At 46.5% G+C, this 22110-nt stretch overlaps 1 protein-coding gene across 6 annotated transcripts in view; it reads left to right on the top strand.

The window, feature by feature from the left end:
* Positions 1 to 22110, top strand: part of LOC147025992 (uncharacterized) — a 101196-nt gene extending 79086 nt beyond the window's left edge. For 5 of the 6 annotated variants that reach the window (XM_085880962.1, XM_085880967.1, XM_085880969.1 and 2 more), the window contains 2 exons: positions 20531 to 20590; positions 20733 to 22110. In XM_085880962.1, coding sequence (XP_085737088.1) covers positions 20531 to 20590; positions 20733 to 20778 — 106 coding nt within the window. In that variant the 3' untranslated portion in view covers positions 20779 to 22110. The remainder of the gene's footprint in view (positions 1 to 20530; positions 20591 to 20732) is intronic. The other variant, XM_085880966.1, reaches the window with a different exon arrangement.

The following is a 22110-nucleotide window of genomic DNA, read 5'->3' as shown; positions in this document are numbered from 1 at the left end:
GGAACAGCAGATTCCTTCCTGCGAGCTGCGCATGTTGCACGTACACGTCACGCACATCAGGTTACAGCTGCAGCATTGAACATACTGCAGCATCACGCATTCGATGACTATGCAAGAGCAGCTGACAAGGATCAACAGTTATCATTCAAGGAACCAAACCAAACCAAGTGTCAAAGAAGAACCAAAGAATGTCCACAATTCCAGTACTGGAGTCTTGCATTGGCATTAGAGGTTTGCATCCTGACCTTTGTGTGCTCGTTGAGGGAAGCTAACTTTGATATGTACTTAGATGATCTCTGGGAGCTTCTCCCGTGGTTCTTTGCTCTAGACCACACGCACTATGCAAGATGGATCCCAGTCCACTTGCGAGATATGCTAGGCCTTCATAGGACACACCATGAAGTGTTGGAAGAATTCCTAGCTGGCATGTTCACAGTGCAAAAGACTAAGCACATATTTTCCTCCATTGTCACGGACCAGGCACATGAGCAGAATAATGCATGCATCAAGGGAGATGGAGGAGCTGTTGGTCTGATGGACAATCCCAATGCTCTGCAAAGATGGATGGTTGCTGGCGCAGAGGTTGCAAGAGTGATTGGTGAGTTTGTGATGGCCCAGGAGCACTATGGCAGCAAAGCTCAAACGTTACATCACGACCAAACTGAAAGCATCCAGAAGTCCTTCAACAAAGATGTTACATTACTTGTGTCAGTTATCGAGGAGCTTGGTAATTCATTTCTTGAAGAAACCACTGACATTGTGGTCCTCGACACAAAAGACATCGCAAGCTCATCAGTTATTCACAGTGTGCAGAAGGTGGGGAAGGAGGCTTTGAAATCATTTGTGCAAGAAAGGCTCACTGAGCATAAAAAGCCTCTCAATGATGTCCTCTCCCACAACAAGTTGCCATTATTTGGTAGCTCATTAGGAAAAGCCCAGCCTAAAGACAAACAGAAGGTAACCTCATTAAAGAGCGATGTGCAATTGTTTTCCCACCTTTACATTGCTTGTCAGACACGTGAGGGAAACCTTGATGATTTTTTCCGTCATGAAAATCAGCTTTTCCCTCCATCCCTGTCCCAGGCAGGGAAGCTTCGAACTGGAACAAAGAGTGATCTTTTGCAATGCTTTGAGGAAATTGCACTGACAAGTACACAGGCTCCAGAGGTTACATGCGTAATACTTGATGGAGCAGCGATTGTTCAAATGCTAAAGCCTGTAACAGCGAAGACCTTTGGGGAATATGCCAAAGAGGTATTCATCCCATTTGTTCTCTACCAGTATAAATCTGCAACCCGACTTGACCTGGTGTGGGACCGTAACCTACCTGAAAGTCTGAAGAGCATGACCCAAGAAAAGCGTGGCAGGGGAGTTCATCGACGTGTGGGTACCTCAGTTGCAGTTCTTGGACAATGGCAGAATTTTCTTCGTGTTGACCAAAACAAGACAGAACTTTTCAGTTTCCTGTCCAATGAAATAATCAAGTCAGTTGAAGACCAGAGCAAAGAGTTAGTCACACTGGAAACAGAGGTTCTTACTGCTCCACCACGCATTAATCTGGAATCACTTGCTCCATGCAGCCAAGAAAAGGCAGATGGCCACATGTTCCTCCATGCAGCTGATGCGGCACAGAGAGGGAATGACAGGATCCTAATCCGAACTGTTGATACAGATGTCGTATTTGCAGTTATGGCAACTCAGAGACTTTTTGTGAAGATATGGTTAGCCTTTGGAACAGGGAAGAGCTTGCGATTCCTCCCTGCACATGACAGAGCCACTGCTTTCGGCCCTGAGAAGTCTAAGGCCCTCCCCATGTTTCATGCATTGACAGGATGTGACACTGTCAGCGTTTGCTGGGCGTGGTAAGCGAACTGCATGGGCTGTATGGGAGTCGTTCCCAGAGCTCATAGATGCACAAATTGAAGTCAACCATGAACAAACAGATATAACTGAGTCCTGTATGAGCATTATTGCAAGATTCGTCATTTTTATGTATGATCGCACAAGTACCTGTATTGACATTAATACAGCACGAAAGAAACTGTTTGCAAAGAAAGGCAGACCTCTGGAATCAATTCCATCTACACACCATGCTCTGTTGCAGCATATCAGGCGTGCAGTGTACCAAGGAGCATTATGCTGGGGTCAGGCATTACATGCATAGACTGAGCCCCCATGTCCAAGTGAGTGGGGTTGGGAAAAAACATCCGACGGTCAGTTTAAACCGATTTGGACAACACCACCGGAAGCCGCAAAGATCTGCAATGAACTTATCCGGTGTGGATGCACAAAAGGATGCACTGATCGCTGCAGGTGTAAGAAGTCTGCACTTCCATGCATGTCGCTTTGTTCTTGTGATGGGGAATGCAACAGAGACTCAAAGTCAAGTGACGGTAAAGGCCCAGTCACACCTTGACGTTTTAGCCAGGAATGGCAACGTATAAAAATGCACGTAAAACGTTGGCGTACGCTGAAGTTTTGAGGTTTTTTTAAAGTTTTGGTCGTATTAATAACGTGTTGGTCGTATGCATAACATATTAGTCACGGGCACAGAACGTTTCGTTGTGTTATAGATAACTTATACCAACGAATGCTTAGCCTGTTGTCGGCGTTCACAACCTATGCCCAACGATAGTTTAACTTACGCATAGCACGCTGCACGTATCGCCGACGAACTCTTGGCGTTCTCTGATAAAAACCTGCCGCACGCAGATTTAAATCATAACCGCCTGAAAATTGGAAGTGTCAACATCGCAGTCACACCTTGACGATTTAGCCAGCGTATGCCGACCTATGAAAAATGTGTCTAAAACGCTGGGACACGTCGAATACGGTATGGGTAAGTTGTGTATACGTTAGGAGCACGATGAAAAACAATGAAGTACGCTGGCATATTACGTGGTACGTCTAGTACGTCGTGAAATTTCAAGCATGCTGAAAATTTTACGACGTACTCGACGTATGGCTCACAAGTTCCGCATACGCTGGCATAAGTTCTCGGCACGCTCCGCAATCGTTTACACACGTCGTCCACACGTTACTTGTAAGTTACTCATAAGTCGAAACACGTCGAGGTAATGTTTAGCATACCCGAAACTTAATTTTTAACCGACGAGTAACATGCTTTGAACCTATGAGTAGCGTGCTTTGAACCTATGTGTAACGTATCTCAAACGCACATTGGCGTATGTAGACGAATTTGATTGACATCTTCTGGACGACCACAGAACTTACTGAACGTGTTTATAACTTACAGCTACCGTATAATGGCGTATTGGCAGCGTTTAGGGGACTTGGTATATACAAATGGGCTTCACAGGAGGAACCCGTCAGTGTTCCAGACTCCATGTTGAGTATATGTCAATGTCAGTAGCAGTAGCAGTAGTAGTAGTAGTAGTAGTAGTAGTAGTAGTAGTAGTAGTAGTAGTAGTAGTTCGAGAGAATTTAGTGATGTCGATGTTATTAGTTGTAGTTCGAGAGAATTTAGTGATGTTGGTAGTTGTAGTAGTAGTAGTTCGAGAGAATTTACTGATGTCTGTTGGTAGTAGTAGCAGTAGTAGTAGTAGTACTTTCAAGTAACGTGTTGCAAAGTGTAAACAACGTTCGTGTAGCGTGCTTACAAAACATTACTCATAGGTTAGAAATAAGTTTCGGGTACGCTAAACATTACCTCGACGTGTTTCGACTTATGAGTAACTTACAAGTAACGTGTGTCGACGTGTGTCAACAATCGCATAACGTGCCTACAGCTTATGGCCAGCGTAGCAGAACGTGTGAGTCATACGCCGGCATACGTCGTAAAATTTCAAGCATGAAAAAATTCGATGAAAACCCAAAAGTTCAACGTTTAAAGCCAGCGTACAACGACGTATGGCAGTGTTTTTCAGCATGCTCTCAATGTTATCAAAACTTACCCATGACGTATTCGACGTGTACCAGCGTTTTAGACAAATTTTTCAAAAATCGGCATAAGCTGGCTAAAACGTCAAGGTGTGACTGGGCCTTAACTGTGGTTTTTCTTGCCAACTGCTTGATGTTTTCTTGATTGTTCATTCCTTCACATGTTGTGCTAACTGATGATAGTTTATGTTAGCCTTTGGATGGTGGCTATCTTGGATTATAAGATAGCTGCCACATATGCAATCTCACCATTGGATTCCTAGACCCCTAAAACATAGGTATAAGCGTTAAAACTGTAGTGATATCTTTAGTACTTAATGAGATATTGAGCAAAATAGCTTGTCAATGGTGGCCATCTTGGATTTCAAGATGGCAGCCACAGTTTACAAACATTTTATGTCATCATTGGATTCCTAGACCCCTAAAATGTGGTATAGGTGTTAAAACTGTATTGATATCTTTACTACTTAATGAGATATTGAGCAAAATAGTTTGTCAATGGTGGCCATCTTGGATTTCAAGATGGCAGCCACAATTCTCAATATTTTATGTCACCATTGGCTTCCTAGAGCCATAAAATGTAGATATAGGTGGTTCACCTGTCTCGATATCTGTACGAGTAAAGGAGATATTAAACAAACAGGTCCACATTGGTGGCCATTTTGAAATCCAAGATGGCCACCATACGGGGTGCAATTTCTGGTGACCCCTGGACTAAAAATCTTTGTATCGTATTACTCTAACCACGTGCCAAGTTTCATGCTTTTAAGGGAAAGTGCACAATTGATCAGCTAAGCAGCCCCACTATGTGGGCCACATTAAAATCGTACTGCTGCAACTTTTCCAACCACCTTGCAATTTGGTCCTCTGGTTCCTTGAACCGTAAGAGCCATTGCAAGGAGGAATGGTCAGTTTGAACCAAAAATTTCCTCCCGTACAGGTACGGGTGGAAATGGTTCATGGCAGACGGCATAGCCAATAGCTCCTTGCGAGTGACGCAGTAATTTCGTTTGGGTTCACTCATGGCCCGACTGTAATATGCGATCACTCTTTCCACGCCCCCCTGTGTCTCAGACAAAACTGCACCCAATCCTTCCTGGCTTGCATCCGTGTCCAGGGTAAACATCCCATCATCGATGGGGTATGCTAAAACGGGTGTGGATGTCAATCACCCCTTTAATTTGAGGAAGGCCTTATGGCATTCCTCTGTCCAATGAAATCGCAACCCCTTCTCTGTAAGCCGCTGAAGGGGTCTGGCTATGTCCGCAAATTTTGCCACAAAGCGCCGGTAGTAGGAGCAGAGACCCCAAAAACCCGTACCTGTTTGAGATTACGAAGTACGGGCCACTCCTCTACCGCTGTAATTTTACCTGGTTCGGTTTTCACCCCATCACGGCCTATCATGTTTCCGAGATAGGCCACTTCTTTTGTGAACAAAGTGCACTTCCCCGGGCTCAACTTCAACCCTGCCTGCCTGAGGCGCCCAAACACCTGATCCAAATTGGCTATGTCCTGTGGAAATGTTTTAGCGTGTACCAGGATGTCATCCAGGTACACCAGGCATGATTGCCATGGCATGCTGCCCAGCATATGCTCCATCAATCATTCAAAGGTGGTGGGGGCGTTACACAAACCGAACGGCATTACAGTGAACTGATACAGTCCCTTTCCTGTAGAGAACGCCATTTTCTCCTTCCCCGTCTTATCCATCTCCACCTGCCAATACCCACTCTTGAGGTCTAAAGTTGAGAATGATTTAGAGCCTGAAACGGCATCGAGGGTATCGTCAATTCTCGGCAGGGGATAGGAGTCTTTGAGTGTCATGTTGTTAAGCTGGCAATAGTCCACGCAGAAACATGTGGTCCCATCCTTCTTTTTAACCAACACAACCGGTGACATCCAACGACTTCCCGAGGGTTCAATGACACCTGCATTGAGCATCTTTTCTACCTGTTCATCAGCCTCTTCTCTCTTGCTCCAAGGGAGCTGTCGAGCAGGCTGACGGACAGGCCGGGCCTCACTGGTGTGGATCTGATGTTTCACCATGCCCGTACATCCAATATCCTCGGGTGACAAGGAGAACATTTCTATGTGTCGGTCGACCATTTTGTGTAAGGCCTCCCACTGGGCCTCTAAATCTACGCTACTTCGATTTACCATCTCGCAAATGGGATCAGGACAATTCCTACTAGATTCTGAAGACACCCTCTGATGCCGGTCCGACTCGATGTTATCGTCCCTCAGCTCTGCGACTTGTACCACTGAGGTGCAGTCTGCCACCTTCGTGCCCCGTCCAATAGTGCGTGATTCCGTGCTTGCATTAATTACCCTGATGGGCACGATAGGCCCGTCGATGTTTACTAGTGTGCGGCCCACGACTAAACCCGGGGTCAATTGCCCCGCCAGTAGTTCGGCCAGGCCACAGGAGCCCTGCCAGGTTGGGTGAGCCTGCCACCATGCCGGAACTATTGCCTCGGCACCCGGGGGGTGCTCACGGAGTTGGGAGATCACGGGGTATGCTAAATCGGGTGTGGATGTCAATCACCCCTTTAATTTGAGGAAGGCCTTATGGCATTCCTCTGTCCAGTGAAATCGCGACCCCTTCTCTGTAAGCCGGTGAAGGGGTCTGATCACATAGGGTGATCACGGAGTTGGGAGCCTCCAGCTCCACCTTCTCGTCCGTGCTCATGCCCCCCAACGGCAACTCCTCACTACCCATCTGCATGACTCCTCGGCCCAAGTCTATTTTGCAACCACCGGCGGTCAGCACATCTAACTCTATTAAACATGGGTCGCACACCTTCGCCACCCAAACCTCTATTTTTCCTTTTAGCCGAGCCCAATTTAAGGGTCACGAAACCATGCCCTATGATGGGGGCCATTGCCCCGGTAGCTAGCTGCAAACTATGATTTTGCAGACTGTGGATCTCATCCCAACCGTCTACACTCGAATTGAGGACCACAGGGCTGATGATTGTGGCGCTTGCTCCTGTGTCCACAACGGCATCTACGTCTACCCCCACGCCGGCAATTTTGCACCTAATCATCAAATTGCCAGTGCCAATTTGGCCACAATAAATGACCTGTCGCAGCGGTGAGGGCTCTTTCCCATCTGGTTCTGCCGAACACAGCCCTATATGCTCGGCACTTGTTAGTTTCCCTAGGACTGGCAGAGGGGTGTTGGGGGCCCGGCTAGTCCAGTCTGCTTGGGGCGGAGTTGGTGGTCTGGTGGGTCAGGGTCTCTCCCTGCACGGGACCCTCCACTTCCGCGACAGGTGACCCATTCGATCACAGTTAAAGCACTTAACTGGGTACGGTGCATGTCTCCGATATTCCGAATTGTACCCCCCCCCCATTCCGAATTGGGGTATTCACCAATGGCCCACCCCACCACGTGTCCTCCTGCGAGCCGCCTGCCATGGTTCAGACCCTGCCAACCGGCGGTCGACCATGTCCCGGACCATTCCCTCCAGTTCCACTCGTGTGCCAAGACCAGTCCTGTCTCCAGGCTCACGGCCATCCACAGGGCCTACCTGCCAGACAGTTATCGCATGGCGTTCGGACCCTCTGGCCGGCGGCTTCGCTGCCTCCCAGCGGGCGGCAGTGCCAGCCGCCTTCTGGGGGTTTTCCGGCCGAAATGTCATCAGCAGTGCCCCGGTGTCGGTGCCCGCAAGAGCCTGGATAAAGTAATCCAGGGCAAGGTCTTCTTGGTAAGGTGCTGCCATGTTCGCATGTGCGATCCCCACTGCGCAGCGAATGTCAAAAGCCAAATCCCCCATTTTCTCATGAGGTTGCAGTTTTCGTCCACTGAGCTGAACTTTAACAAGCTCGCTCTGCTGCTCTATTCCGAATTGATTACTTAGGGCCGAACGGAGGTCTGCCAACGTCATTGCTCCCAGGGGCATTGTGGTCAAGACCTCAGCCGCCGTGCCGCGCAGTGTCGCTACGAGATGGATCCCACTCATCTGCGCTCCAGCCATTACCCCTGGCCACGTGGTCAAATTGGCCCAAATACGCCCTCAGGTCAGTCTTCCCGTCGTACGGAGCTAGCAGCACCGTCCGGCCTCCCGAGTTCCGAGCCGCACTCACCAGTCCTTGAGGGAAAAATGCAGGGTACGGACCCTCCGGATTCCGGCGGTGCTCTACTCTCACGGAGCCCAAGCTAGTCGCCCGGACAATTCGTCAACCCCGTCTGGGTCGATGCGCGCCCCACACCATCTTGTGCACTCGACCATGCCATATTACTCGCACTCTGCACACACTCCGGCACAATCTTACTGGGGGCTTGTGTTAGGCCAAGAGACCCCGGAGCCTCTGCACCCCACCAAACTTGGCATGTACCCCTTCTTATCATGCCCCTGCTTCACCTCGTACAGCCCTACCTTTACCGGACCCACCTAGTCACAGTCTGCTTCGAGGGAGCATATCCTCTCCCTCTGTTCCTGAAGGAGGCCATCTTGACCCTTACATTGGGTCTCAAGACATTCCACAAGCTCCACCTTAATGTCCCTTACCTTCCCCTCTATGTGTTTGCTCCTCTTTTACTTTATGTAATTCATCTTTTACCTGTTCTATCTCCCTTTGTGTCTTTGTTAATTCCCCCTTTGCTATGCTAAAACACTCCTTTGTCTCGTCCTCGTGTTTCTTTAATCGTTTCCCCATTTCCTGGCTCTTCGTCTCAACCTTCCGTCCCATCTCTTTTACCATTTTCGTCATTTCTTCATGTCTCATTTTACACTTCCTTTATGGCCCCCAATTCCCCCTTTGTTTCCTGCTGGCCTTGTTTTCAATTTTGTATCGTGGTTGTGTTTTCCCAATTTCTATTTTTAATTGCCCTTGTCCTTTCTTAATTTCCTTCATCCCCTGTCCGAGTTTATCCACTTCTCGTCCAACCGTTATCTTATCCGTCACTTCCTCCTTACCCGTCTCCATTGTGGTCCAAACACCTTCCACACTCCCTTTCAACTCGGTCATTTCATCACGTACACTACTGATCTCATCTGACATTTTCCGATCCATGTTTTCCATTTTGCCCTTTACCTTTGCCAGCTCCTTCTTCATTTCCTCCTTACCCGCCTTCTTTTGTGTTTGTAAGCTTATTCCCATGTTTTGCATACCCCTCCTTCAGTGCTTGTGTATTCCCATCCATTCGGTTTTGTAAATCCCCCTTCAGTGCTTGCGTATTCACATCCATTCGTTTTTCCATGTTTTGCATATCACCTCTCAGTGTTTACATATCCCCTTTCATTTCGTTTTTCATTTGTGTTAGTATCTCCACCATCTGATTCATGTCAAATGGCTTTGGCAAAGCCGATCTGTTATGATCGGGTGTGGATCCGACAGGGAACGCTAGGTCCTCTGGGAGGGAAATTTGACGCAGGGGGTCCTCACGCATTGTCGCTGTTTCCCCCAATGTTACCTCTGGGTATGGCTGCAGAGAAAGATCTCCCTCAAAACTGTTGTCCTGAGCCACGGAGTCCTCCATCGTTATTTCAGAACCCACCTGAACTAGCTCGTCTTGGTCCGCCATGGTCCGTACCGAGAATTAACTAAAATTTGGATCTTGCTCTTAATTTTGGAGGGAAAAGGGGGCGGGGGTTGCTAAGCACACCCCTGGTCCAAATCCTGTAAATTTCTCTATGGAGGATCTGTATCCTACACTCCTGACACCAAACTGTTGCAGGTTGGTGTCCTGTAAATTTCTTTATGGGGGGGGTCTGTATCCGACACTCCTGACACCAAACTGTTGCGGTCCAGGGTCTGGTGGAGAACGACCACTCGGTGGGGGAAACTAAGTCGATTCCCACCAAACTCCCCAGAATTGTAGGCCATCGCTCACGGATAATTCCGTGACGCGGCGGGTCGCTTAACCGACCATGGACGTCAATACCTCAACCGCGGGGCGTCGTGTCCTCCTGTCTAGAAACAAGTCACCTAATTAACCACGCGGTTTCGACTACCGGGGAACCACACCCTCACTACGCCTTGCCCCAACCGGATCACTCTACCAACTACCGACTACCTTTCTGGATCGGATGCAGTCGAGCGGCACTGCCCAGGACGTACCAGCTAGAAAGAACGGATTATCAGGAATAAAGACCCGGCTAAACTCGGATTCAAACCATGCTGGACCAATGGAGGAAAAGACAAAGACAAGCTGGGAACATTTCTGCAATTATTTATTTACAATAAGGCGGGGAAAAGCATGTGGCACAACAAAAAGGGTTTATTCGGTGTGTAATGCAGGGGAAAGATGAGAGGTGGTGGTGCGGCAATTTACAAGCAACTTACAAATGCGGACACAGTGCAGACTTGACACGAGATTAATAAAAGCAATAATTACAACAATAAAGATCTTACACAGGCTTATCTAACGGACAGGCGCCAACACACTCAGACAAAATAAACCCAATAAAAAGAAAAGGGACCTTTTGCAGCCAGGGAGGGAGTTGAGGTCACAGTCTTTGGTACCTGAGCGTTTCGAGGGGAAGGGATGCTCTGTGGTGCGGTACCCGACAAAAGTTGTGCAGTTCCGTCCACAACCGCACGTGTGGTAATCGTGTCTGGTGGAGTCCAAAGAGGTGAGAGATGAGCAGTAGGCAGGACCAGATTGGAGGCTTGGTCGAGGTCCTTCGCATCCACCAACTCCGACTTCTCCCTTTCAAAACCCAACCGTGACCTTTCAAGTCCAACAACAACCTTCCCTCGCATCCAACTCAACTCTGAGGATTGTCCCGTACTTTATAGATCACGGAGTTCGGGGTGGAGCCATGGCAAAGCCGACGTCATTGTCCATCCTGATTGGACTGGGCCTTCATGTGGTCTGCCTTTCTGGGCGGGGTTTCGGCCAGACACTGGTAAGGACCGCCCACACCGCCGTGTCTGGGTTTGGGAAGGTGAATGGTAGCGCAGCTACTCTAACGAACCTTGGGATTCTGCCTCAGAAAACGAGTCTCTGTAGACAGCGGATAGACGGTGGAAGCGCTTGTCCAGCCCAAAGTGCCCGTCGGGATTTGGGCTCAGGAGACGAGACGAGGGTAGCAAGCAAGATGAAGATACCGTGGATCAAATAAAAGGGGAAATAAAATAAAAGGGGAAAAATGATTTATTAATCCTTACTGTAGCCCATTGCAACACACTCCCTCGTCTTCCCACTAGACAAAAGGTAGGGACCTAACTACACGTATATTAATGAAATAACTGACTCTGGACAACTATGTTGAATGCATGCAGTTCCGAGAACCGTAACAATATATATGGATGGGAGGAGGAAAATAAAAAAGAAGACAGGTGAGGGGTGGAGGTGGAGTTAGCAAACAGAATGATATGTGATGCTTGATGACCGAACATGAAAAAAAAATTGTGTCAAAACAGCTGTACACACGACACAACAGAGTTTGTAAAGTAATCCACTGGCACATCTGCAAAAACTTTAGTGTTCCAGTTCCAGAAAATTTATGGGGAAATGAACCAAAAGCAATCACTGAAAACATTGAAGTACTGCTCATTTACGACCGAATGATCCCATCGTGCGTGAACATCGAAAACAATGCCTTGTGACCAGATATAAAACAAAAACACATCGAAAACAAAGCCTTGTGACCTTTGTACTTGGGTACAAAAAAGAGAAAAAGGCATTGCTGATTGAGGTGTTCATACCAGTGATTTTGGACTAACGATGCAGAAATGCTAAGACCTAATACTACGACCTCAAGCATGAAATGAAAAGATCCTGGAAGCTGAAGAATGTCAAAGTTGTACCAGTGATGATTAAGAACCTCTTGGGAATGATGAAGAAGAACCTCACAGAGATATTAAAAACCATCCCTGGGAATATCACGACAAACGAACTACAGTTGGAAGGCATCCTGGGTTCAGTGACGATCCTGAAGAGAGCCCTCGGCACAAAACTGAGAAGTGAAAATTTCGCAGCTTGATCTGTGAATCATGACCCCTTACCGAAATTAAGGTGGATACTTTGAGTCCGCCCTGGGAGGACTCCATTCCACATTCTGAAACCCCATATGTAGATACCAATCAACAACACACACACACACACACACACACTGCCTTTTATTAGCAGAGGTTGTATCATCTGTGGTGTCGTCGAGTTGATGCTTGGACTGTAAAAACTGTGGGTGGTGTCCACAGCGGAGATGTAAGAGGTGAGCACAATCAGACCTCGGAAGTAATTGCTCTACGTCGTCTGGGTGGGGGTTTCATGGCCATAATACTTTTTGGGCCCAAGTTGTTGATTGTTTTTATCGTGATGTAGGTATGGATGTGTTTTTACTCTGATGTTGGTATAGATGTGCACACAAAGCAAAAGGCAGGGTTAAGCAATTGGTTCACTTCTGTCTGTGTTTGTCTGTCTTTCATTAGTTTATGTTAACATTAGTTTATGATTGAGGAACAACTTGATTTCAATTTAATATTATATTTTGTACATGGATCAGAACATGAATCTGTAGCTTAGCGGTAATTAGCGTCTCTCTTAGCGTCTCTCAAACCTCTCTCCCTCCTCAAAATCCTGGTGGCGTTTAATCAAATCTGTTTCTGGTGTATGTTCCCCCTCCATCCCCTCCCTTACCTCAAATGGCCGCACTGCTGATTCCACACGTGATAAAGCTGAATGTCTAAACTCGGTGTTTGCAGCTAAATCTTGTGTCCCAAACCCATCACTATCTCTACCCACTTTACCCAGTCGCACCCAACTGTCCCTGGACTCTGTATCCTTTTCTCCTGACAAGGTGGAGAGCTTGCTTTCAAACCTCGAGTCAGATTCTGCAACCGGTCCAGACGGCATCAGCCCACGTGTCCTCAAAGCCTGCTCTTCTGCTCTTGCTCACCCTCTCTCTGTTCTATTCACCCTCTCATTTTCCCAAGGTCATCTGCCATCTGCTTGGAAATCTGCTAACATCACTGCCCTGCATAAAAAAGGTGCAAAAACAGATCCCTGTAACTACAGACCAATCAGCCTTCTCCCAATCATCAGCAAGGTTATGGAATCCATCATCGCTTCAGACATGAAATCCTTCCTCTTCTCCAATGGCTTGATTTCCAATCATCAATTTGGTTTCAGACCAGGTCACTCTACCCTGGATATGCTGCTACTGCTCTCCCATCAATGGATGGAGGTCCTCAATGCCAGACAGGAAATCCGAGCCGTATCCCTGGACATATCACGTGCTTTTGACACAGTCTGGCACCCTGCCCTACTCACCAAACTCTCTTCCCATGGTATTCAAGGCCATCTCCACTCATGGCTCGCAGACTTCCTCTCCAGTCGCAGTCAACGTGTGGCCCTAAATGGAGTTCTTTCATCCCCTCTTCCTGTGCAGGCTGGAGTTCCTCAAGGTAGCGTTCTGGGCCCTGTTCTTTTTCTGGTTTTCATCAATGATCTCTCGGACTCTCTGGAAAATCCTCTATTTCTCTTTGCCGATGACTCCACCCTCTGCCGTACCATCTGTCATCCCTCAGACCGGCAAGCAGCAGCTTCTTCGCTCACTGCAGATCTGGATAAAATCACAAACTGGTCCAACACGTGGAACATGTCTTTCAATCCACACAAATCTCACACTCTCACTATGTCTCTTCGAAAGGACCGTTTAGAAAACCCCCCCATCCACTTTCTCAACAATCCTCTGGAAGAAGTCTTTTCTTTCAAGCTTCTGGGTCTCACTATCTGCCATGACCTTTCCTGGGAAAGTCACATTTCCAACCTTGCCTCAAAAGCCAGTCGCCGACTGGGAATCCTCCGTCGTGCAAAGTCCTTCCTCGGCCCTCTTGAGCTCCTGACTACTTACAAAGCTTTTGTCCGTAGCCTGATGGAGTACTGCTCTCCCCTCTGGGCTGGTGCTCCTGCCTCCCACCTTTCTCGGCTTCACGCTGTCGAAACCAGGGCTTTTAAGATCATTGGCATCTCCCGCAATGAAGCTGAGTCTTTGGGCCTCTCACTCAATCACCGCAGGTTGGTCGGTGGTCTTTCTGTCTTCTACCGACTCCTCTCCAGCCTTGCTCCCTGCTCTCTCTGCGATTTGTCCCAACCACATTTCCACAGGGCGCTCAAGGTCCGCCAACAACCCCTTCTGGTAAAACTACCAAAATCACGAATCACTGCTCATCTTCACTCTTTCATTCCTCTTTTTTCCCGCCTTTGGAATAAACTTCCTCACTCTATTCTTTCCCATTCTTCCCTCCAGGCTTTCAAAACAGCTGTTCACCACCACCTCTTATCTTCCCCCATCCAAATCCTCGATCTTTTCTACCCCGATAATCCACCCAAGCCCACTTCCTTCAATTCTCCTGCTTTCCTTCCTGAAAGTCCCTGTAATGTCCATCTTCTCTTCGCCATGTTCCCCGTCCCATCCCCATCCCTCTCCCTTCCACAGTTCACCTAATGTGTCTGTTCCCCACTGTTTTGTCCCTTACACTCCCGCCCCTCTTGTCTCATGCCTCCTTGCTGTGAGTTGTGTGTTAGCTCTCATACGAGCCTCGACCAAGGTATACAAAAAAAAAAAAAAAAAAAAAAAAAAAAATTTGACTCTGAATTTGTCCCAATTGCGTATGCGCAGAGTGGAGTGATGTCATTTTTTTACTCTGTCTGGCACTCAAACAAAATTGATCAATATTCCCAAGTGGGACAGACACTTGTCTCCGATAGAGGGCATTTGTAGTTGGCGTGCATGAGGTGATGAAGTTGATTTTTAGTTTGATCCGATGGAAAATTTGGAGCCCGTGGGGGCTGAAAGGCCTGATAACACGATTATATTCGCGCAGTGAAAACTATGTCGGATGAGCTGGTCCTGAATTGATGAAAAACATTCCATTAGTTTTTGTCCAGTGAAAGGACCCTTAAACCCTTTTAGACACTCGGGCCTAATAGGTCTAGAGGGTGTGTAAGGGTCAAAAGAAGTCTAAAGTGTTGAAAGGGTCTCAAAAGGACTAAAAGGGTCATAAAAGGATGAAAGGGTTTATTGGAGTTGAAGGGGTCCATAGGGTCTATGGGATTTAAGCAGTCGAAAGGGTACATCCCAATAGTAGTTCGGGCGTAAACGGTCGAAGAGGTCAAAAAGGTTTACAGGTTTGAAAAGGTTTAAGGATCTAAAAGGGTCTGAAGTCTTAAAAGGTTTGGAGGGGTTTAAAGTCTCTAAACTAAACAGTCTAAAGGTCAAAGGGGTATTTCGGGTTGATAGGGGTTTAAAAAATCAAAAAGGTCTTAAAGGGTCTTCGGTTTTAAAGAGACTTAAAAGGGTTGAGGTTTTAAAGAGTCAAAGTCAAAAGGATTTGAAGGGGTTCGAAGGTCTTTGAGGTCTAAAGGATATGTTGCAATAGTAGTTAGGGTTTAACTGGTCTAAAGAGACGGAAAGGATTTTAAAAGGTCTAAGGAGCTTAAAGGGTCAAGGGGGTTAAGCAGTCTAGAGGGGCTAAAGTGTGTAAAGGGGTCTATCTAATAGTTTAAAGAGTATAATGGTCCAAAGGGTACATTCCAATAGTAGTTTGGGGTCGTTGGGATCTTAAGGGGTGTAAAGGGTTTTAAAAGGGCTGTGTATTAAAAGTTAAAAGGGCCGCGGCCGTGTATTAACTGCACCCGTTTTTCACCCTCAAAAAAAATAAACAACTTTTCCGGTGTATTAACCGCACCCATATTTTCACCCTCAAAATAAATGAATATATTGGTGGTGATGGTGAATCAGTCCTTCTCGTGACCAGTAGTGTTGATCGTCACATTGCACTCCCCCTTCACTGTGATGGTGGTCCCTCTTGGTATGTCAAAGGTAAAGGGGGTCTGGTCGGCATTCCCGATCCTGCTGAGGGGATATTCAGGCTCTCGGCGAAGTTTGATGATGTAGGACTGGAAGCGCGTTTAGTGGGGCAACTTAGCATAACAATTGTGCATTTTGTGAGGAAAGCACCAAATTTGGTACACTTGTAGCCTATCATATTATGAACAGATTTGGATATTGGGCCATCTCAAAATTTTGATGGCAGTGGAAAATGGCTGTCACAGCCATCAGCGGCTGAATTTGAGATGGCCCAATTTCCAAATCTGTTCATAATATGATAGGCTACAAGTATACCAAATTTGGTGCTTTTCTCACAAAATGTACAATTGTTATGCTATATTTAGCTAAGTTGCCCCACGAGTTGTCTTATCAACCATTTCATCGGGTAGATGTTGGGAGATGTGTGTGTGGCATTGAACCGACAGTTGATGGTATGCCATGAACCTCTCGGCCCACGACGGGCTGGCCGTGAAGTGCCCAATGTCATCCTCTTTAGCTAAGCTCCTTGCTTTCAGCCTGAGAGCAAGTGTTGAGATGGCGTAACCCTCTGCTCTATTCTCCCGGACCCAAGCAACTAGATGCTTCTCAAGCTGAGGCGACTTTTTTTTTTTCCTTGTCGAGGCTCCTATGAGAGCTTACACACAACGCACATCAAGGGGGGCATGAGACAGGAGGGGAGGGAGTGGGAAGGACAAAATTGGGGGGAACAGAGACATTTGGAGATCTGTGGAAGGGAGAGGGATGGGAAGGGGTACATGGGGAATAGAATATGGACATTACAGGGACTTTCAGGAAGGAAAGCAGGGAATTTGAAGGAGGTGGGCTTGGGTGAATTATCGGGGGTAGAAAAGATCGAGGATTTTGATGGGGGTTGATGAGAGATGGTGGTGAACAGCTGTTTTGAACGCCTGGAGGGAAGCATGGGAATGAATAGAGTGAGGGAGTTTATTCCAAAGGCGGGAAAAAAAGAGGAATGAAAGAGTGAAGGTGAGCAGTGATTCGTGATTTTGGTAGTTTTACCAGAATGGGGTTGTTGGCGGACCTTGAGCGCCCTGTGGAAATGTGGTGGGGACATATCGCAGAGAGAGCCTGGCGAGGCTGGAGAAGAGACGGTAGAAGACAGAAAGACCGCCGACAAACCTGCGGTGATTGAGTGAGAGGCCCAAAGACTCAGCCTCATTGCGGGCGATGCCAATGATCCGAAATGCCTTGGTTTCTACAGCGTGAAGCCGAGAAAGGTGGGAGGGCAGGAGCACCAGCCCAGAGGGGAGAGCAGTACTCCATAAGGCTGCGGACAAAAGCTTTGTAAGTGGTCAGGAGCTCAGGTGGGCCGAGGAAGGACCTTGCACGACGGAGGATTCCCAGTCGGCGACTGGCTTTGGAGGCGAGGTTTGAAATGTGGCTTTCCAAGGAAAGGTCATGGCAGATAGACCCAGAAGCTTTGAAGAAAGGACTTCTTCCAGAGGATTGTGGAGAAAGTGGATGGGGGGGGGGTCTAAACAGTCCTTTCGAAGAGACATAGTGAGAGTGAGAGATTTGTCCGGATTGAAAGACATGTTCCACGTGTTGGACCAGTTTGTGATTTTACCCAGATCTGCAGTGAGCGAAGAAGCTGCTGCTTGCCGGTCTGAGGGATGACCGATGGTACGGCAGAGGGTGGAGTCATCAGCAAAGAGATATAGAAGATTTTCCAGAGAGTCGGAGACTTTCAAGCAGGAACCCTTTGGATCAACATTTTTAAGTGCCCGTCCCCCTTGAGTTTTCATAATGTTTTCCCTGTCAAAAATGACTTAAACTGCAGTCATAGATTAATAAAGTTTCTTTATTTTCACGAGAAAAAAAAATCACATTTATGAAAACAATAATCATAATGCATAGTGTTTGCTGGAAGTCACTTTGTTGAAGTAGGTGACGGTATAATAATAACTTTTGTCGAAAAACATACTACACAGTACACACAGACACATTTCTAGTGCCTTTTTTGTTGTTTTTCATCAGTGATGATGCTGAAACGAGGTTCTTTCTTTGAAATAGCCAAACGCATGTCGTCACTTGCATCCAAACGGTTCCTGGCCTTTGTTTTGATCTGTAGGAGTGTTGAAAAACCTGTCTTGCACAAATAAGTGGTCGCAAATGGCATATGTCCCCCCCATATTGCCGTAGGGTGCTCAAGGGCCGCCAGCAACAAGGTCCCCTTCTGGTAAAACTACCAAAATCATGAATCACTGCTCACCTTCACTCTTTCATTCCTCTGTTTTCCTGCCTTTGGAATAAACTCCCTCACTCTGTTCAATCCTATTCTTCCCTCCAGGCCTTCAAAACAGATGTTCACCACCACCTCTTATCAGCAGCTGAATTTGCTGAGAGGTCTGGCACCGTCCCCCATCCAAATCCTCGATATTTTCTACCCCCGTTAATCCACCCCAAAACCCACCTCCTTCAAATTCCCTGCTTTCCTTCCTGAAAGTCCCTGTAATGTCCATCTTGTATACCCCGTTTTCCTTGCCCCATCCCTCTCCCTTCTACAGATCTCCTCATGTGTCTGTTCCCCACTGTTTTGTCCTTCCCTCTCCCACCTCTCTTGTCTCATCCTCCAATTCGGATTTTTTCCTTGGCCATCAGCTCAACAAGATCATCTTTCATTATATCACTGTCATCCATGGAATCCAGGTTGAAAATATATGGATCCCGTTTCCATCTCTATGCAATAGAAACCTCTCCATGATGAAAGTATCTTTGGACGGACTGAATCAGCACCTGAAAAATGTTCTTTCACTTCAGTCACGATGGATAGTTCTTTTTCCGCATCAGCAGCCTCATCAAGTTTAGGAAAGTTTGTAAAATTTCCATTCTCAATGCACTTCATCCAAATTGGAAGTTTTGGGGTGAAGCCAGACACCTTTTCCCTGGCAGTGATCATGTTCATCCCCATTCCTTGGATGTCGGTGTTCAAATTGTTGAAGTCTGTTAATATATCTGCCAGGTATGCTAGGGACAAAATAAACTCCCTATTTTCAAAGTGGTCAGCAATGTCACTGTCTTGCTAACTAAGAAATTGCTTGATTTCTTCGTGCAGTTCGAAGACACGGGCAAGCACCTGGCCACGGGAAAGCCATCTCACTTATGTGTGGAAAAGAAGACTATGTTCAGTTCCAATTTCTTCACAAAAAACTTTGAAGAGACGGTGATTCAGGACTCATCCTCTGATAAAAATTTACTGCACACACAACAATTGACAAAACATTCTTAAGGTGTTCTGCCAGTGTCTTCGTGGCACGTGCATGACAATGCACCATGCTGTGTGACAGTGACATGGGGCATCTCCTTCTTCACAAGGGTGGTAGCAAAGCCCGGTTTGTTTCCTCGCATGGCGCGAGCTCCATCAGTGCAAACTGACCCACACACGTTGAGAGTATGCCCATGCTTCAAGAAGAAATCTTTCACGAAATTGAACACATCGATTGCTTTTGTGGTTGTCAGCAGTTCACAAAACAATAATTCTTCCATCACGTCTTTCTCCTTCACGTATTGCACAAATACCAAAAACTCATCTCACTGAAGACTCACTTTGACAGGATTTGATGTCTGCGATCACCTGCTGCAAGATATCTCTACTCATGTCTCCAATGCTGGAACGGATAATGTCGTTTGACAAGGGTACCTGTTGAAGTTTCTTTTTGTGCCTCGGTCCCCAACACTACTTTTGCCATTTCTAGTGCACAAGGTTTCACCAGTTCTTCAGCAATTGTATGAGGCTTTTTTTTTTTTTGGCACACAAGAAAGCAACGTGATAAGATGCTTGCAACAAATGGCTTCTCTTATCGGCATGAATCCTTGCATTAGCAGAGTACCGCCATGATCAAATCGTTTCCTCTTGCTCTTCAAGCTGTTGAAGTCATGCCCAGAATTTGTACCTCCATGCCAAATTTTGAAATGCTCATCATTAAGTTTTCAACAGCTCGGTTTCTTGGACATGGTAGGTCAGATTTGATTCCCCATAAAAAGACATAAAATTAAAATTAACTACACTTGTGGTTATTATGAAAAAAAGAATGCATGTTGTCATTTTTTTTATTGTAAGTGCTCATTCATATCTTTTTATGATATGATATTTGCTTATAATTGAATATATTAAAATAAAATTATTGAAAAAAAACCCAAACCCTTGTACTTTTTAAATAAAAACATTTTAACCCTTCTGTTTTTTCTTTAAATACTGTTCTACCCTTATTTTTGAATTGAAATTTATTTTGGGGCAGTGTGTCTCCCCAGCTTGGGAGTTTAATACCACCAGGGGGGTACAGGTACCCCTGGTTAAGAACCTATGCTTTAGAATAGAGCGTGATGGACGGACACTTCTCTATTTTGAAATATATTCATATAATAACGTCGAGGGGCTGGCAGGATGACCTAAAGGTATGCACACTCACATCTAAGCTGTCTGGCCTGGGTTTAATTCTCAGCCCAGCTACAAACTGTCATACCGGTGTTTCACCGGGAGGGTGATTCATCAATGTGTGTGCTATCCCTCGGATGGACGTTAAAACTGGGTGTTTCTCTGCCAGCATAAGTTGGTGGATGTTACAGATCCCACGCTGTCCTTCGTGAAGATAAAGATCCAGGGTGTCTTTCGTGAAGAGAAGGCGAGCTATCGCCGGCACCATGAAGAAATTACAAATTCCTGCTCTAACTACTGCTGGTAAGGTAATGACAAATCACCCAATATTACCCGTGCCAAGAAACTGCTTTGGCAGCACCGACACTCTGTAACAGAGTACGTATGGTACATCAGAATCAGAGAATGATGTCAGTCATCAAAAGCCTCATGTAATCTCTTTTCACAGACCGCTGGCATATTCTTTACGTGATTCTCGCAGTCTCAGCTACTCTCCAGCTTTACGCAGGTACGAACCAAATGGGTAATCCTTTCGGCCTTGAATGCAGTAATAGGTAAAAAAAAAATGGTAATTCATTTTGAACCAACCAGGAGGGATTTGGTGGAGGGCCTGTGATTATGACTAATTGGATGTTTTTGTTCTTTCTCAGACCACGGCAGTATCGCAGTTCATCTTCATCTTCAGATGATGATTAGAAGCAGTGATGCTGATTGATTTCTAGAACTCCTATTTTTCTACCCCCTGCACATTTATTACTTTTCTCATTCTTTGGTGGCTTCTTTCTTTTTCTCATTACAAATCCCTTTCCTATGCCTTATGCCTTCCCAATATTACTTTCCTGCCACTAACCCCCCTCCCCCCCCCCCCAACCCTTCTCCCTTCTTACTTTCACGGCATCATTGCATTTCATCTCTCTTCTTTCTCTTCTGTGTATGATACTTTTCAACTATCTCATCCCATTTTTAATATTGCTAACGATGTACCTTGGCCACACAAGGCGTTCTCACGTCACATGCTTGATCTCTATTCGCTATAAACCCCACTTCCACCTCCGCTCCAAACCCCACTTCCATATTCACTCTAAACCCCACTTCCACCATCGCTCTAAACCCCACTTGCACCATCGCTCTAAAGCCCACTTCGACCTTCATTCCAAACCCCACTTCCACCTTCGCTCTAAACCCCACTTCCACCTTCGTTCTCAACCCCACTTCCACCTTCACTCTAAACCCCACTTCCACCTTCGTTGTCAACCCCCCTTCCACCGTCACTCTAAACCCCACTTCCACCTCTGCTCCAAACACCACTTCCACCTTCATTCCAAACCCCACTTCCACCTTTGCTCTAAACCCCACTTCCACCTTCGCTCTAAACCCCACTTCCACCTTCGCTCTAAACCCCACTTCCACCTTCATTCCAAACCCCACTTCCACCTTCGCTCTAAACCCCACTTCTACCTTCGCTCTAAACCCCACTTCCACCTTCGCTTTAAACCTCACTTCCACCTTCGCTCAAAACTCACTTCCACCTTCGTTCTAAACCCCACTTCTACCTTCGCTCTAAACCCCACTTCCACCTTCGCTCTAAACCCCACTTCCACCTTCGCTCTAAACCCCACTTCCACCTTCGCTCTAAACCCCACTTCCACCTTCGCTCTAAACCCCACTTCCACCTTCGCTCCAATCCATTCATTTTTGTTCTCAAGCTGTGATGTGTTCCTTGTATTTTCTGCCAATGGGGGAAAGTGATGAGTGAAGGGGTAATGGAGGATTAAAGGAAAGGATTATCATTTTCAGTGAGAATATAAACAAGAGGGTAGTACTTCCTGGTGTGTTTTATAGGACTATGATTGAACACACATATTGATTACTAAGTACAGAAACATTGCCTGTTGTGAATAGTTAACAATGTGATGGGTTTTAAATTGGTTTGTCTGATAATATCCGCAAAGATATCCTCCACTTTGTATTTTCAAGTTTCAATGACATTGTTTATCAGTGCATTAAAAATAAACGTTTTAAAATGGT

The sequence above is a fragment of the Eptatretus burgeri genome, chromosome 5 (assembly GCF_056783735.1).
Source record: "Eptatretus burgeri isolate ZD-2024b chromosome 5, Ebu_testis_v1, whole genome shotgun sequence".
NCBI classification, from domain to species: domain Eukaryota; kingdom Metazoa; phylum Chordata; class Myxini; order Myxiniformes; family Myxinidae; genus Eptatretus; species Eptatretus burgeri.
This window is presented reverse-complemented; position numbering and strand designations above follow the sequence as displayed.